This window comes from Siphateles boraxobius, unplaced genomic scaffold (assembly GCF_051911475.1).
Source record: "Siphateles boraxobius isolate OS27281-9 unplaced genomic scaffold, OSU_SipBor_1 24, whole genome shotgun sequence".
NCBI lineage: Eukaryota > Metazoa > Chordata > Actinopteri > Cypriniformes > Leuciscidae > Siphateles > Siphateles boraxobius.
The window spans coordinates 6,173,858-6,191,956 of NW_027508855.1; the positions used below are offsets into that span (position 1 = coordinate 6,173,858).

The window sequence follows — 18,099 nt, forward strand, 5'->3', positions numbered from 1 at the left end:
TTTCATCATTTTGTGTGGCCAATGTGACATCACTACTAAAGAGGGTTTAAAAGTGGGCAATGCCAGTGCTCAGGCAGCTGACCGGAGTCAACATGTTCGCCCTCATCCTAGCATCAGTGCTCATCGCTAGCGGTAAGAGACTTAGACTTAGTATCCTGCAACATAATGATTACAGATGTTGTTTTAAAGGTTTTATTCTGAATTTCTACTGCAGCCTTTGGCTGTGGAAAACCACCCATTGAGCCTCTCATCACTCGTGTGGTCAATGGAGAGGAAGCCAGACCCCACAGCTGGCCCTGGCAGGTATTTAGCAACATTTTGTCAACCTTTGTTTCTCATTTTCTCTCGTTACTACCTCTGTCTCACAAATAGCCACCCTTTCTGCCACAGATTTTCTTTCCGAACTTTGCCTTAGCATCTGTTCTCTCTTTTTCATTACATTTCATTTACATTATAAAGCAATTTACAACATTCAAGGCTTACATTTCATCAGTTCATGCATTACCTGGGAATCAAACCCCTGATTTTGGAATTGCTAGTACAAAGGTCTACTGTTTTAACAGTATCTAAATTATATTTGTATGTTTAACATAATAGTACCATGCTTAATTTTGTTTCCCACGATTAGATCTCTCTGCAGTATCAGAGCGGTAGCTCATGGTATCACACTTGTGGTGGATCTATCATTGCCGAAAACTGGGTGTTGACTGCTGCTCACTGCATCAGGTATAAGAGTCCAATCCAGTGTTCATCTAATATATTAATCTCTGGACAGTGCAGAATCCAATTCCTTTTCAAATATGTTAAATGCTTTGAATATGAGGAATTCAATAGCTTTCAACTGGATTTTAACCATCATGCATTTTCTTTCCTGTAGTTCTGGGCGCAACTACAGGGTGCATGTTGGTAAGCATGACCTGTCCGCAAATGAGGACGGCTCAACGACCATCAGTGCTCAGAAGATCATTGTACATGAGAAATGGAACTCCATGTTTGTGGCTCTTGGGTAAGTATTATACTTTGTAGATATTTGCATAAATTCTGTCATATTTCATTTTAAGGAATAGAAAGGTAGAAAATAGAAACATGTCTGGTCAATACGTTGATCAAATTCACAGATTTTAAACTCACTGCAATACTTAATTAGGTTATTAGAGCAAGTATTTTTGTATAACGACCACTAATACAGTAAAACTGACCGTTTTTAAAATGACAGGCAAACAATTTTCAAAATAGTTCTATCCACTTTATTTTTAAAGTATTGCAGTGAGTTTAAAATCTGTGAATTTGATCAACGTATTGACCAGACATGTTTCTATTTTTTAATTATGTTGCTTAATATGCAAACGATTTTTATATCTGTATTTATCAATCATAAACACATTGATTTAAGCAGTGAATAATTTACTGTTTACAGCACTTTGTTATTCATAGTTAGGCTATATAGTGGCCAATGAATCGGAAGGCTCACACATTAAGAGAAAATAGCTTACTTTGGCGTTAAAATAAGGTGATAAATAAGGTGGATTATAAAATCACGTGATTATGTAAAACTCAAATCAGTTTATATTTATATACAGTACAGTCATCAAATCATATATGGCTTCCCATCCCTGTCGGTTTTATTTTGTGACACTGACTGTGGACATCAACACAGTGAGTGTAAACAACAGCTCTCACTTGTGACTGTGCTCATTCAGAAACGACATTGCCCTGATCAAGTTGTCCCAGCCTGTGACACTGAGTGATACTGTTAATCTGGGCTGCATTCCTCCTGGTGGCTCCGTCCTCCCAAACAACTACCCCTGCTACATTACAGGCTGGGGAAGACTCTCCAGTAAGTACTTGTGTGCACACAAGACCTGACATAGCCTACACGCATGTAATAATAACGGAATTGTTTAGATATTCCTAAAGCATAAACAAACCTGACCCTGTAAATCAAACCCTTGCCATGTTTTAGGGTTTATGTGAGGTAATACAGAACAGTGTTAATAAACATACTTTATTAAGTATTATATGGTTGTGTCCCAGCTGGAGGCTCACTTCCTGATAGACTGCAGCAAGCACTGATGCCCGTTGCGGATCACGCTACCTGCTCCCAGTCTGACTGGTGGGGCTCCACCGTCAAGGAATCTATGGTCTGCGCTGGTGGAGACGGCGTTGTCGCTGGCTGCAATGTGAGTAGAGTTATTCGGTCTGTGTTCAATAGCAAGTATCTTGTGTAGAGCTGCACGATTAATTGCGATCTCATTCCGAGATGACAACGTTTCGCCTGTGTCTATTAAACCTTTACAAAAAAACAAAAAACTAAAATTAAACCGGAATATTCAAATTTGCTGGCCTGGCGCTGACTCAGAGAGAGCAGTTGTAGTATAGGAATGAAACAACTTCACAAACAGTCTTTTCAACATCACAATATCGTTATTTCTGTGTTACAAATCATTACCACAGAAGTAGGCCTACTGGGATAAAAGTTTATAGTTTGAATACAAACACCGGTGTCTAGGGATTTCACCAAAATCGAGCAAAAGTAACTTCAAATAACAATTTTGTCGTTTGTTACGCCACCAGATAGCGACAATGACTCAAAAAATTACTCATTAAAAATACGGATTCATCCAGTAGGGTCCATCAATTTTTTAATGAGTAGGCTATTTATAATCCGTATTTACATAGGCTAATGAAACCATAGGCCTATGATGGGTGAGTCATTGAATCATTCATTCAAACCAATTAAAAAAAAACCGTTCACTCAGATTGGACATTTTAAATAGACTGCAGCAATTAGGCTAATATTTTGTTAGAACAATTACATGTTTTTTTGTTCCGTTGTCGGTTCAGAATCGTGGGAGAATGATCTCTGTTTAAATAAAAATAAAAATAAATAAATCTCAATTTATCCATCTTGCAGTTCTAAACTTGTGCCACTTCATTTGTGAGACATCTGAAGTTTACAGCGTAACTTGATATGCAACTCATCTAAGCAATATCCCTCGAGCAAAGAGCCACATTATTCCAAATTTGCTTATAGCCTACAATAGTGCGGTAAACTCTATAGAACGATGGAAACTATGGAAACCCGCCTATGGAACTCTCTTCCCCTTGATGTTCGCAATAGCGACTGCTTGTTGACTTTTAAAACGCGTCTTAAGACATATCTTTTTATACAAGGTTTTTTATAGCATGTTGTATTGAGTTTTTAATGCACCTTATTTGTATGTGGCTTGTTTGTTGTGTGTATTGTCTTATGCAGTGACCTGTTTATTGCTTGTAAGGTGACCTTGGGTGTTATGAAAGGCGCCATTAAATAAAATGCAATATTATTATTATTAAACAAACAGTTATGATATTGAGTAGCCTAACTTACATTTTAGACACAAACTCGCCACTTTTCCGTGTTGGCGCCATCAACAAATACAATTACAAATGAAGCCACAAAAACCGCGTGTTTTGTTACTGAATGATTCAGTGTTTAAAACGAATCGGTTGAATGAATTATATAATGAGTAATAACTCACTCTTAAGCCCTATTCATACTGGACTATGTTTTCCAGGGGGGCGTGAGATAAATTCGTATTTCACACACACGTAGGTTATAGCTAGGCTATAGGTGATTTAAATCGCGTCCGAAATGTCCGAATATGCCAAGTCTGTGTTTTCTCACACAACCTCTGTAAAAATTTCAGCGCAAATTACCTATTATTTTTTTTTTTGGCAAACTGATGTTAGTCCTGTCCGAAACCATAGCTAGCCTACATGAAATCACAGACGTCGAGTGATAAGAATTGTAACTCAAACGTCTTTTGGAAAAACAGTCCCATCCGACTCACACAGCTCTTGTGTAAAAAAAAGTCAATCAAATTCAAATGACTGGACTAATTTTTGTATGAAAAAAAAAAGCTCAATGATTTTATGTGTGAGGACAATACAATTAGTTAGTTAGTAAATAGCTTTTTTTGTGAACATGCAGGGTGACTCTGGCGGTCCTCTGAACTGTAAGAACACTGGCGGCATCTGGGAGGTGCACGGTATTGCCAGCTTCGTTTCTGGTTTTGGCTGTAATACCGTAAGGAAGCCTACTGTTTTCACCCGTGTGTCCTCTTTCAATGACTGGATCGACAAGGTACACTATTAAATTATAATGCTTTTGCATTAATAATGTATTCACAACAATGTGTATGATTTAATGGATAATATGCATGCATTAAATATTGGAATTTAGTTAAACTAATAGCTTACAGTTCTTTAAAGGGACAGTTCACCCAAAAAATTAATTCTGTCATCATTTCTGTCAGCTACTTACCCTCAAGTTGTTTTAAACCTGTATGAGTTTCTTTCTTCTGTTAAACACAAAAGATGATATTTAGAAGAATGTCGGTAACCAGACAGTTTGCGGTAAGCATTGATTTCCATAGTATTTTTTTTCATACAATGGAAGTCAATGGCTACGGTCAACTGTCTGGTTACAGAGTACAGACATTCTTCAAAGTTCTTATTTTCTATTTGACAGAAGAAAGAAACTCATACAGGTTTGGAACAAATTAAAGGTGAGTAAATGATGACAAAATTTTCATTTTTGGCTGAACTATCCCTTTAAGTTCTGTCTAAAGCCATTGTGGTTAACAAATGCCTGAGCTTTGGAAATGACCCAAAGAGATTTGCATTAAATGAATTAATTAGATTTCCTTTTTCTCTTTGCTCATTGAAGGTCATGATGAACAATTAAGATGGACCAAGGATGCTGACCTTATTTTACTTAAAAAAACAAACAAATAAAAAACACCAAGAAAACATTAAATAAATACATAATGGTTCAACAAGGGATCAACTTCTTCCATCAGTTGTTTTTCCTTACCCACTCTCTCACACTGATTCAATACAAACTGCCATATGCTTGCCAAAATATTAATCGAAACTCCAATTAGCTGATTGAAAGCGTCTTCTGATTAAGCACCTGAGAGTTTAAGGAAGGCAGCTATGTTGCCTCTATGTCAAACATGATGAATGTAAGATATGGTATTTTAAAGATTGCAGTACCTCAGTAGATCATTTGGCCAAAGGAGGTGAGGCTATCTATGATCGCTTCCCACTCAAGTGTAGGAGGAAAGGATGATTATCATGACCTGCTGACATGCAACAATATCATGTGAAAACAGCATGATCAGGGATCTGTGGGTTTAAATAAAAATGTGTATTTTTCATGGCCAAATTTTTAAACATAATTTAAAGATAATGTTAAGTGATTGCCAGCGGAAAAATAAAACTGCGGCTGTTAAGGAAAACAGATAAGTTTAGTTTTTGAGTGTTACACATGAATGTGAGTAGATGGATTGCTTCTGTATGTTACCTGGTTTGGCTCCACATGAGACTTATTGAAATTCTGAAATTCAAAAAGAGTATGGGGAACAAGGATTGCCTGTTGGCTGTTTTGTGATGCGTGGTATAAAAATAAATCTGCATAATTATTTCTCATTCCTGGTTTTCTACAAGGCATACAAATTCAAATTAGTGAGAAGAAACTCTTTGCTTCTATATCTCAAAGAGTGACAATCGGGTGAAGTTTTTCTCTCTGCAGTACTCCGAATGGCTCCATGGGGACTCTTGACTTGTTATTGGTAAACCATAAAGGAATCATTTAATAGCTGCTCTAAACTGCATTCTTCAGTACAAATTACTTTTATATTGTATTACATTTATAAATGAGCACGCAAAACAGCAATAACACACAGAACTGTCAAGTCAAGTCAAGTCATCCTCATTTATATAGCGCTTTTAACAATGTAGATTGTTTCAAAGCAGCTTTACAGAGATAAAGATATAATTTAAGGTAACAGAGATTGGTTTGGTTTTATAGTGGCTCTTGAAAAATGTTTTTTCCAGCTAAAGTTAGTTTTGATTGATTCACTTCCGTCTAAATGATAGTTTGTTATTAAATTAGGGGCCGCTAAGACGACACCGTTCTCTCTAAACAGACTTTAAATGTGAACCTGTGATAGACGCTGATGGCGTTCACATGCGCATTAAGAATTGATTCTATAGTTATGTGCGTTTGAATATATGTGCGCAGGTTTATAATTCCTTACAAACCATGCCTAAACAAACTACTTGTCTATAAATTTTGATGCAGAATTTTTATTTTATCTTATCACTTTGGGTAGGTACGCGAACCGAAAAATTCCACAACGCTTTATCTGTAGAGTGGTATAGGGATCCTCCATAGGGAGAGGCTAGTTGGCACTTCAGCACTGCATTGTCATCGGGTCCAGGCGAAAGTCCTTCGACAGATCTGGAAACGGCCTGGATCCGGCAGGCTGCGAGAAAACCTCGGGATAAACAAAGACACTAAAATTAGCGTAGATGCCATTCTTCTTATGATGTAACGAGTACATCAGGATTTGAGGGAAGTCTTCCCAGTTCCGGCTGACCTAATCTAAGCAGCCTAATATTAAATTATAGAAGTCTATAGAGTGTTATGTGAATGCTAGGTCAAAGAGATGTGTTTTTAGTCTAGCTTTGAACTGACAGACTGTGTCTGCTTCCCGGACAGTGTTAGGAAGATTGTTCCAAAGTTTTGGTGCTAAATAGGAAAAGGATCTACCGCCAGCAGTCGATTTATATATTCTAGGTATTATCAACTGGCCGGAGTTTTGAGATCGCAATAGACGTGAAGGACTATAATGCGTTAAGAGCTCGCTCAAGTACTGGGGAGCTAAACCATTTAGTGCTTTGTAAGTAATCAGCAATATTTTAAAATTTATACGATGTTTAATAGGGAGCCAATGCAGTGTTGACAGAACCGGGCTAATATGGTCGTACTTCCTGGTTCTGGTAAGAACTCTAGCGGCTGCGTTTTGGACTAGCTGTAGTTTGTTTATTAAGCGTGCAGGGCAACCACCCAGTAGAGCATTACAATAATCTAGCCTTGATGTCATGAACGCATGAACTAGTTGTTCCGCATTTGTCAATGAGAGCATATGACGTAATTTAGATATATTTTTAAGATGGAAAAATGCGGGTTTACAGACACTAGACACATGACTTTCAAATGAAAGATTGGTATCAAAGAGCACACCCAGGTTCCTAACTGACGGCGAAGACTTAACAGAGCAGCCATCAAGTGTTAGACGGTATTCTAGGTTATTACGTGTGGAAGTTTTTTGTCCAATAATTAGAATCTCTGTTTTTTCAGAATTTAGTAGTAGGAAATTACTAGTCATCCAATTTTTAATATCAACTATGCATTCCGATAATTTTGTGAATTGGTGAGTTTCGTTAGGTTTGGAAGAAAGGTAGCATGTAGAGAGTGAACAGCAACGGTCCTAGTACTGAGCCTTGTGGTACGCCATACTGAACTTGTGATCGATAAGACATCTCTTCATTTACTGCTACAAACTGATAGCTGTCAGATAAATATGATTTAAACCATGCTAGTGCAATTCCACTAATGCCAACATAGTTTTCTAGTCTATTTAAGAGAATGTTGTGGTCAATGGTGTCAAATGCAGCACTAAGATCAAGTAACACTAATAGAGAGAAAACCACGATCGGATGATAAGAGCAAATCATTTGTGACTTTAATGAGAGCTGTCTCAGTGCTATGGTGCGGTCTAAATCCTGACTGGAAATCCTCGCAGATACCATTTCTTTTAAGAAAGGAACACAGTTGTGAGGATACTGATCATAAAGAATATATATATATATATATATATATATATATATATATATATATATATATATATATATATATATATATATATATATATATATATATATATATAGCTAGTTTCTGGAACAATTTCAAGAAAATCGCTTTTTTGTTTTTATCCTTTTAACATGTTGTTGTTGTTGTTTTTAATTAGTCATGCATAATAAGTTGACTCAACAGCCATATAGTACCATTTTAAATATACACGTGTAGCCTACATTTTAAAAGCTGATAAAAATGATTTATCTTTAAACACTTTGCAGTTCCCTCCCGACTCCACCCGAGCCTTGCCTCCGAGTCCGGACAGTGCAGGGACATTTACGTCACCTGGATCGCTCGCGTTGTCATTGGTTAACGGAGTTTAACGTTTATTTTCGTTCTCAGGACAACAACACAATGACAACCACGCCTACACGGCACATGCAGTGACTGCAGGGAGACTGAACTCTAAGCTGCTTTGAATAATGCCACTTCATCTGCATATTAGCTACACTCGAAAAGTAAACATTGCGTAAGTAAATGACTGATGCGATCTCCGAGCAGCTGAAGCTTCAAATCAACCTGATTTACTGGATGCTGAACGCGGTCAGACACGGACCCGTCTGTTTCGACGTGTCCTGTTAAGCGAAAACTTTTTGATCTGACTGCACGTAAGGCCATCAGCTCATTTTACTTACTTCTCATAATTAATCCGCATTAGAGGTAGGCTGCTTGGCAATGTCATTGTAAAAGATGCGGGTAAGTTCACTTTGCAAAAGCAGCATCGCCATAACAGCAGAATTTACGATCGGGATGAAACGAGAAACTGCAGCGCGGCGCTAGACGGTTTGCATCGCATTGTTTTGAATGGAGCACCATTTTCTCATCTTATAAACAGGCAAGTTTATCCTTTCATAATATTTATTGCTTATGTAAAAATGTTGTTAAGTCTCGGATAGCCTAACCATTTTCTTACTCATTTGAAAAAAGTCTTATCTGCTGTATTTAGTATTCAGCAGCAGTCAGCTGTTGTGCTTTCATAGTGTTGTTGGACAGACAAGTGTTTCATTGTTCCCCTCATGTTTCATTTAGGGGGGTAGGGCTGTTTTTCTCAAACTTCTTTATAACGCTGTTAGCCTACAACATGATGATTTTGTTTTTGAAAGGCTGGATGTCATGCAGCTTGAATGTTTTTTTATATAACCTATTAAGCATTTTGCATTTTTTTTATTAATGAACATCCTATTTTTGAGAAGAAAATAACAATAATTGAAACTATTTACATTGAGGACCACTATTTGTTGACCTATAATAGACCTGTAGGCCTATATTAAATTTACATGATCGTGAGTTGTCTCATGCTGCACTGTAGTGCTGTGAACACTTGTCAACTTCTTTGCAGTGTTCCTCAAATAGATATGCTCATATATATCCTGGACATGTAGGGTGACCAGACCACCCGTCCCGCTTTGCGTTGTAGGTGGGCCGGCTCTTGTAGGTGAACGACGGGAGCTGGCTCGCATATCTGAAGAGTCGACTCTATTTTTAAAATATAGCCTATGGAAATTAAATCATTATGTAATAATGAATTAATGTTATTTTTAATAATTGACTAATTCAAAGAACAAAAAAATATTATATAGGCACAAAGGCGCACAAATTCGTTTCGACTATCGGATAGGACTCACATTCTGTTCCTGTCAATCACACACGAGGTGTCAACCAATTACACAATTACGAGCCATCACACACACACACACACACACACACACACACACACACACACACACACACACACACACACACACACACACACACACACACACACACACAAAACATAACTAGTGAGATAATGGAATGCCCAACTAGTTGTAGGCTAGCGCACAGCATTTTCACCCCTTGTCCCGCACGTCGCATATTGAGAAAATGTCCCGCATTTTCATCAGTCTGTTGGTTTTTGAATATCATAATAAGAAAACGTGCATGCGTTCTTTTGCCTTTTTAAGAAAGCATTTTATTTATTCTTTCTGCGGCGTAGTTTTTCACCTATGTTTAACAGCGCTTCGTCAGATGTACAAATACAGCAGCCGTTTTTAAAAGCCTATCCAATGGTTGGTTGAAAGCAAAGGAGCAAACACGGTCACTAGTAGGTTGTGACGGCTGTCGATCAAAATGTGGAGCGGTGATTCGTTCCATGTGTTCCCTGTCTTGAAAAACAAATAGATAATTCGGTAAATTAAAATTAAAATTTAACATAATTTATCAATTTGTTGCCTGCTGTGGTTGTTTTAATTCACACCCTTTCTAAAAAAATATAAAAGTTTTTGGTTTCTTAATGTATAAGACGGTCAATGATCTAAATTAATCTTGGTTTATATTTGTTCATTATTTTTTATTTTTTATTTTAGTTGGACTTGGTCAGAACTGTTTCAAAAATAGTTATCTGCATGATAACTGCTGCCTTTGGGCTCAGTGATGTTGAATTTAAATGTCATGTAAAATAAAGACATGTTATGTTACATTGTGATGTAATGGTGTTTTCTGGAAGGGACTAAAGAACAACGAATTTTTATTAGCTGAAAGGCAGAATACAGATGTTTTTATTAAGTTAGATAAACATTATATAACAGTTTCAGGTTATGTTTTAATGTTGGTAACATGTCCCACATTGTCCCACACAAACTTATAATCATCCCACATTTGGTTTGTTTGATGGCGGTCACCCTATGGCCATGCAAACATGTTGTTTCATATGGAACCGAAGAAGATATATGCATACTGCCTACAATAAGGTCAGCAAAATAAGATATCTTTCATGCGTCTTTCTTTCTTTGCATTTCAAAGCAAACTGACAAAAAGAGCAATCACACTTGTATTTGTGGGTGGTTTTATTTGAGCTCTTTATGTTAACTTTTCACCTCTCTCATGTGACATAACTGTCATCTCATCAATAAAATTGGAGGCGTTGAGATGGTGTAAATATTAGCATACTTCCAGTCTCCAAACTCCTTGTCTTGTGTAGGATTGCATGGAAAATTATGCTGTTTTGTTATTTTTTATTTGAAGTCCGATTAAAACAAAGCAAAATAAGAAACAATCAAGTAAATATCAAACAAACAAATACAATAATGCCCTAGTATTGTTTGTAAACACGTATACATGTATGAATCAGAAAGGCAGCAGTCCCAAATCTGATCCCTAATGTTCATGTTAGACTGTGGCTCATCAATTGCTTTCAGCTTATTATTGATCAGAATGTCGCTGATTCTGACTAGCTCAGCTAAGCTTAACAGAATACACAGTATGTACGTCATACTGCAGTTTACATTTTCAGACCTATATATAACATCAGTGGGACCCTTTTTCCAGGAGAAGTTAGACATTATGTCCTCTCCTCTCTATAGAATAATCTGTTTTGCATGCAAATAGTGTTTAAAGAAGCACTACTATAGTATCAGCCAGGTGCATTATTCAACAGAATATGCATATAGTTCTGTGATAATAGGATTGGAGAGGGGAGGGTATTTGTTTCTGGGGAGGCACTTTAAACAAATTGGAAGTAAAATGACGTTGTGCCCTAAGTCCCCTCGTTACTCAAACAGAGAGTTTGATGTTCATCAGTCTTGTCCATGTGTTGTCTCACTTCAAGCCAAGGCTCTGAACTTGAGTTTGATGTGAGTGGAATTGCTCTGGATTTTCTAATACTTTATAAACTGACCCTCTAACAATAATCTCTGAAAAGAGAACTGACCGAGGGTAGACTTATGGTAGAGAAAACAACTGGAGATGAGGTTAGAAACAGATTCAACATGATGAACCATCTTGGTTTAGATACATGGACTTTTAAATGTGTCTGTGACAGAAAATGGGTTTGATGTTTTTTTTTTTAAACACGGTAGTACATTTTATCAAAAGTCATGTTTTGTCACATTGTTCCTTTTGTTTGTAGTATAGTTTTACTTGGTAGTACTTTTTATTATTGTTAAAACTGAAATAAAATTTCTAAATTAAGTTTCAGGATTTTGAAAACTTGTTAATTTAGAAAAGAATGCAAAACATTTTCATTGGTGGTCTCATGGCCTTTGGACCCCACTGTATGTATGTTTTTTTATTAGTAAGTAAATTTATAGATTTTTTTAAAATCTTGATTATACATTGTTACATTAAGAAAATGTTGTTTTCTCTGTTTTTCAGGAATCATTCAGAGGCTAAATATTTTTCCTTAGGGATCTGGCTAACAAAAAACAAGACAGTCCGCCTTCGCAGAGATGCAAACCTTTGATCAGTAGATCACTCTTACTCACTGAAGAACCAGATGGTGTTGTTGGCTCTTTCAAGAATCATGTAAAATGGCAGCAGAAATTGAAACATAGTAACCCATTGAGATGAACTGTGATTTCACGTGTCTTCCCTATTCTTGAACATCAGATCCCTGAGGTCAACTCACCATGGAGACAGAACTAAGAGCTGGGCTGTCCGCAGCTGCCATAGTGGCCATTGTGTGTAACTCAGTAGTAGCTGTGCTTATTCTCATTCTCTTTGTTATACTCTACAAGGCCTGCAAAATTCCCTCCTGTCCGGAAAGGGCTCCGGTGCTGGCAGAGACTCAGGGGCCACGGATAACTGAGCAAAAATACTTATTAACTGCAGCGTGAAACTGAAAAACGTGAATACAGGGCTGCTGCTTAAATTCACTGGGGCTTGAAGAATCTTTTTTATGGTTAAGCCCCCTTCTTCCCTATATTTAAGGTCCACAGGGCCCAGGCCATTTCTGATTGTCCCACTAAATGTGAAATGAACATGTAAAATGTGCATGTGCTCTACATTAATTTTTGGAAAACCACACAATTGGTAGGAATAGGAAATTTAAAAGGTTCTAGTTTGCAAAAGGATCTCAAAAATAGACACACTTGTCAGCCAGTGAGGACAGTATGGTTTGTTCAGCATTGTTCAGCAAAGTTACCCATCAAACATCTAAAATGCCTGATTCACTTGTGGTTTTACTTTGTTGCATCTTTTTACAATTTATATGTGTACAATTCTCTTTGCCTACTCTATGGTAAATCTGTTAAAAATCATGCTATTATCAATGAGTGAAAGACTAAAATATTTGTGTTGAGATGCATGTAAAGCATTTCACTATTTTAACATGTTTTATACTAAAATAAAACGTCATAGAGACTCGCTGGTCATTTGTTTCTTTGTCTGAAATTAAGAATGAAACAAAGTTATAGACCATGCACATTGAAATCAATCAATGATGTATGCAGTATATTGAAACTGAAATTTATTTAGCACCAACTTTTCCTCATATAGATCTGTATGTGTTTTCTTGTGCCTGAAACCAAAACACAAACAAGTGCATCTAAGTCTTGCACTTGTTTGTGTTTTGGTGATTTGCAACTGGAGAATCATTACGTAAAGACAACAAAGCCTCTTATCTATTTTACAGTGCTTGGACACAGCCCATCTGTTAGTCTATTTATTGCTCTTCACTGGACATCTAGTCACTATGTTCTTGTCTAGGATCAGTTCCCTGTTCTCTTGCTCAAACTGAATTAACAAAATGGGCCTAACTTTCAGCAAAGGACTATGTGTGGACTGCTAATCTCCATTTCAAGTTATAAACTACAGTATATTGTATCTCTCATCAAAAATACATAAATTACCAAGAAAATGGGGGAAATTATTGTGTGAAAGAGGGTAGCAGAAGTAGGAGATAGAGAAACTGTGAGGGGGTGAGGAGAGGGAAAATACTAATATAAAGTTTAATTTGAGCATGTTTATGTTGCCTGAAACCTCACAGGGCACCTACAGTCTTGAGAACTGTATTGGGCTTTGACTTTAACCTCCTCTATTGTTTATAGGTCAGTAGGGTAAAAAAGAAGAAGAAAAGAACGGCCAACAAACACATTTCAGCATGCAGGCGTTGTTAAGGAAGTTCCCTATCAAGGCTACGGAACTTCGACATTACGAATGTCGTATATGGGAACTCCTCTCATCCTTCACTTCCACTGAAATCTTATAGGCTAACGCCAGCAGAGCTGGCAAATTGACGCGAATATGCAAATACTGACACCTCGTAGCAGTATAAAGCAAGTGTAGCGTCAATTCCCTTCAGAATCTCTCTCTTCACGCTCAAATCGTGTGCTAGAAAGCTGATACTACTCTACAAAATTGGATTATTCGCTGTCGTTGAAGGTGCGCCGGAGATACCTGAACTGTCTCCAGCATCCGATGGCGACCGCTTGCAACCTGTGCTCGGGCCCCATAGTGCCCCCCGACATGCACGTGTTTTGTGTTGCGTGCATGGGGCTGGCCCATGCTGAGTCAGCCCTCAGGGATGGAGGGTCCTGCGACTTCTGTGCGGACATGTCCCTCCGAGCCCTCAAGGCCAGGCGGGACGAAGCTCGTGCTGCTGCGGGGATTGGGCCTGCTGCCGCCACCGAGCCGCTGGCAGGCCCCCCCAACCGCGGAGTCGAGGTTCGACCCCCGGTGAGTTTCCCCGACCCCTCCTTTCAACCCCCGCGCGAGGTCGCTGACTTCGTTTCCTTCGGGGCGAGTGAGGAGGAAGACTCTATGTCCTTGTCGGCCTCCGAGAACGACTGGGGTGCGGAGCAGGCCGCTCCACTGGCAACCACGGAGCAAGAGACCCCGGCGGACCTGCAGGAAGAGCTCTTCCGTATCCTCTCGAAGGCCGTCGAGGAACTGGATTTATCGTGGTTTTTATCGTGGATTTATCGAGCTCCCGATGAACCACCTCAGAGCAAACTGGATACGTGGTTCCTCCAATCGAGCCGTCGTCAGGCCGCTTCGGAAAGGGGAACACCGTTCTTTCCTGACGTTCATGAGCACGTGGTGAAGTCGTGGGCGGCCCCGCAATCGGCGCGCACCCTCACTTCAACCCAGGCCATGTTTGCACGCGTGGACGAGGCGGGGGACCATGGCTACCTCCGCATCCCCCCTGTCGAGGAGACCGTCGCCGCACATCTCTGCCCGTCGGCTCCCGCCCTGGGCTCGGACCGCAGCCTGCCGTCCCGAGCTTGCAGGTTTACGGCTCACCAGGCTAACAAGGCCTACGGCGCCGCGGGGGAGGCGGTTTCTGCACTACACGCCATGGCTGTTCTTCAGGTGCTACAGGCCAAGCAGTTGAAGTCTCTGGATGGTGCCGCCTCTGTCGACGCTGACGCCATCCGGGATCTCCGTTCGGCCACGGACCTCGTGCTCCTGGCCACGAAGCGATCGGCCCAGGCAATTGGCCGTTCGATGGGGTATCTGGTGGTCCTCCACAGACACCTGTGGCTCACCCTGTCGGACGTGCAGGAGGCAGACAGGAAGACACTGTTAAATGCACCGATCTCCCCTGCAGGCCTGTTCGGAGACGCCGAGGAGAAGGTAACCGAGCGGTACTCCGAGACACAGAAGAAGGCGAAGGCGATGAGCCACGTGATTCCTCGGAGGGCGCCGATGCCGCCGCCGCCGCAGCCCCGCTCTCGCTCGTCTTCCGCCTCGGGTCGTCAACCCCAAGCTGCGGCCAGGCGTCAGTCAGCGCCCCGCCCGGGACCGGATGCCCGTAAGGGCCGAAGCGGACAGTGGCATGGAGCCGGAAACAAGAGGCCGGCTCAGAGGAGCCCGCACAGGAACCCCACCGCGTCCCCGGCGAGACCCAAGCAGTCGTCCTGACCGCTCGGGCAAGAGGAGAGGAGAGCGCCAGGATGGCCCCGCGTCCAAGCTCGAGAGCACGTGGTCCCTCAGCGTTCTGCGAGCGACACGTGCAGTTATGTTGTGAATGTTGTATGTTGTTCAAAAATAAAGCAAATTACTTCTTTTCAAACAGAGCTTTTTTCTCCTCTTGCACCACTCACTGTGTTAACCGCCCTGCCTTCGAGCAGCGCAGAGTCACGGTCATTAACTATAAAGGCACCTCGCGGGAAGCGCAAGGTGTCCATTCCCAGCCCTCACATAGCGGCGATGACCGCAGGTTTAGTTCGGCCCACACTCAGTCATTCCCTGACAGCGTGGGAAGCCATTCCGAGCATTTCGCCGTGGGTGTTGAATGTAATTTGGCACGGGTACACACTTCAGTTCAAACGCAGGCCACCCCGCTTTCGCGGCGTAATTCAGTCATTAACTTTGCCCCAAAGCGCTCACGTACTGAGGCAGGAAGTGTGCAGCCTGCTCGAGAAAGAAGCGATAGAACCGGTTCCCCCGCTACTTCGTAGTGCCGAAGAAAGGAGGGGGTCTCTGCCCTATACTGGATCTGAGACCCGTCAACAGAGCGGTTCACAAGCGCGCCTTCAGGATGACTACTCGGTGGATTTAAAGGACGCTTACTTTCATATCCAGATAGTAAAGCGTCACAGGCGATTCCTGAGGTTTGCGTTCGAGAAATCGGTGTACCAATACACGGTGCTTCCGTTTGGGCTAGCCCTCGCTCCTCGAACGTTTTCAAAATGCATAGACGCGGCACTTTCACCCCTCAGATCGAGCGGGATGCGCGTTTTGAATTATCTGGACGACTGGCTGGTTCTCGCGCAGTCGAAAGAAACGCTGGTCAGCCATGTGGAAGTCCTCCTTCGTCACTTGGAGACGCTCGGTTTGAGGGTGAACTTCCAGAAAAGTGTGCTCACACCGAGGCAGACTTCCAATTTCCTGGGAGTATGCTTGGATTTGGTGAGAATGAGAGCGCGCCTCTCCCCCGAGCGAGCGGAGGCTCTGAGCTCTTCTCTCGGTCTCTTCAGACCTGGCAAGCTCGTCCCACTGAAGGAATTTCAGAGGCTATTGGGACGGATGGCAGCGGCTTCTTCAGTGTGTGATCTGGGGCTGCTGCATATGAGACCGCTTCAACACTGGCTGAAAACGCGCGTTCCCCCGAGTGCGTGGTATTCCGGCCACAAGCGCATTATGGCCACCCGCGGATGCGCTAGCGCCCTGGCCCCGTGGAAGAACCCAGATCTCTTCAGTTCAGGCGTCCCTATGGGTTTAGTGACGCGGCGCGTGGAGATCCTGACAAACGCTTCGTCCACCGGATGGGGAGCGATCTGCTTGGGCAACATCGTCTCGGGTTGGTGGTCAGAGAGGCAGATGGAGTGGCACATAAATCGCTTGGAGCTAGAGGCGGTCTCTCTAGCTCTCAAAGCTTTCCGGTCTCGGCTGAAGCAGCAACATGTGTTGATTCGGACCGACAACACTTCCGTGGTCTCGTACATAAATCATCAAGGCGGTGTACATTCCAGAGCCCTATTCAAGCAGGCGAAATCCCTTCTGCTGTGGGCGGACCGGTTTTTCCTCTCGGTGAGAGCGGAGCACATCCCCGGTGTTCTAAATCGCGGGGCGGATATGCTCTCGAGGAGTGGGATTCCTCAAGGGGAATGGAGGCTTCACCCCGGGACGGTTCAGCTGATATGGAATCGTTTCGGCAGGGCGGAGGTCGACCTCTTTGCGACGAGCGAGAACACGCATTGTCAGATGTTCTTTTCGCTGTCCCGTTCCCCTCGGGAAATGGACGCGCTAACTGCGCGGTGGGCGAAAGGATGTCTCTATGCTTTTCCTCCGGTGAAAATCTTGCCCATGGTGTTGTGCAAAATCAGGGAGGAGAAGGCGTTGGTGACTCTGGTAGCCCCGAACTGGCCGAATCAGCCTTGGTTCGCGGATTTGGTGGAGTTACTGGCAGGGTAGTCATGGGAGATTCCGCTCAGGAATGACCTGCTGTCTCAGGCGAGCGGAACGATCTGGCATCACAGCCCCGGACTGTGGAGCCTTCATGTGTGGCCGCTGCAGGGTCGCTGAGCGGGCGGGATGCGCTACACTCGCGAGTTTTGAATACCATCGCGGAAGCAAGAGCCCAGTCCACCAGGCGCCTGTACGCTCTTAAGTGGGGTGTTTTCTCAAAATGGTGTCAAGATGACGGTATAGACCCAATGAACTGCTCTTTTGCAGATTTGGTGTGTGGTTCTGGTGTTTGAGTGTCAGGTTTCAAAAATTGTGTGACAAGTAAGGATTTTGTGTGCAAGCAGTTGAAAAAAAAAACTGCAAAAGTAAACCGTAGCCTTGGCAACCCTTAAAGAGCTCAGCCATGTTAAAGGTCGATGGTAAAAGTTACCATGATTATAACAAATACAGCACACCAAATGATTTTGTCAGATTGCCAGGGAAAAACTTGTACCTTTAGCTTGTCAGAGTAATCCACTCAGAGATCCACCTTTGTGCATTACCAAACTTATACACTGGTGTTAATGCTCTATTTCAAATGCATCATTGTAACTGACTAAAGATAATGTCCGAGATTGACTGTTAAAACTATATGTCTGACAGCAACTTCCTATTTATGGTAAGTGATGATCAAATGTTACCAAGTGTTTTTTTAGATCAAATTTAGGCTTTTTTTTCTTCAGTTATCTTCACTGGAAATA

General features: G+C 41.6%; 1 protein-coding gene and 1 long non-coding RNA gene across 2 annotated transcripts; both read left to right on the forward strand.

Annotated features, from left to right (window-relative positions):
* On the forward strand, nucleotides 1–4,838 carry ela3l (elastase 3 like). The gene is made up of 8 exons (XM_077241014.1): nucleotides 1–132; nucleotides 215–303; nucleotides 629–726; nucleotides 878–1,006; nucleotides 1,701–1,837; nucleotides 2,035–2,180; nucleotides 3,974–4,126; nucleotides 4,712–4,838. The coding sequence occupies exons 1-8, from the start codon at nucleotides 60–62 to the stop codon at nucleotides 4,727–4,729; spliced, it is 843 nt and encodes a 280-aa protein (XP_077097129.1). The 5' UTR covers nucleotides 1–59; the 3' UTR covers nucleotides 4,730–4,838.
* A 3,247-nt stretch (nucleotides 4,839–8,085) lies between these two features.
* On the forward strand, nucleotides 8,086–12,871 carry LOC143748808 (uncharacterized). Its single transcript, XR_013206836.1, has 2 exons — nucleotides 8,086–8,585; nucleotides 11,882–12,871. It is a non-coding gene; the product is annotated as an uncharacterized LOC143748808 (long non-coding RNA).
* The last annotated feature ends 5,228 nt before the right edge of the window (nucleotides 12,872–18,099 follow it).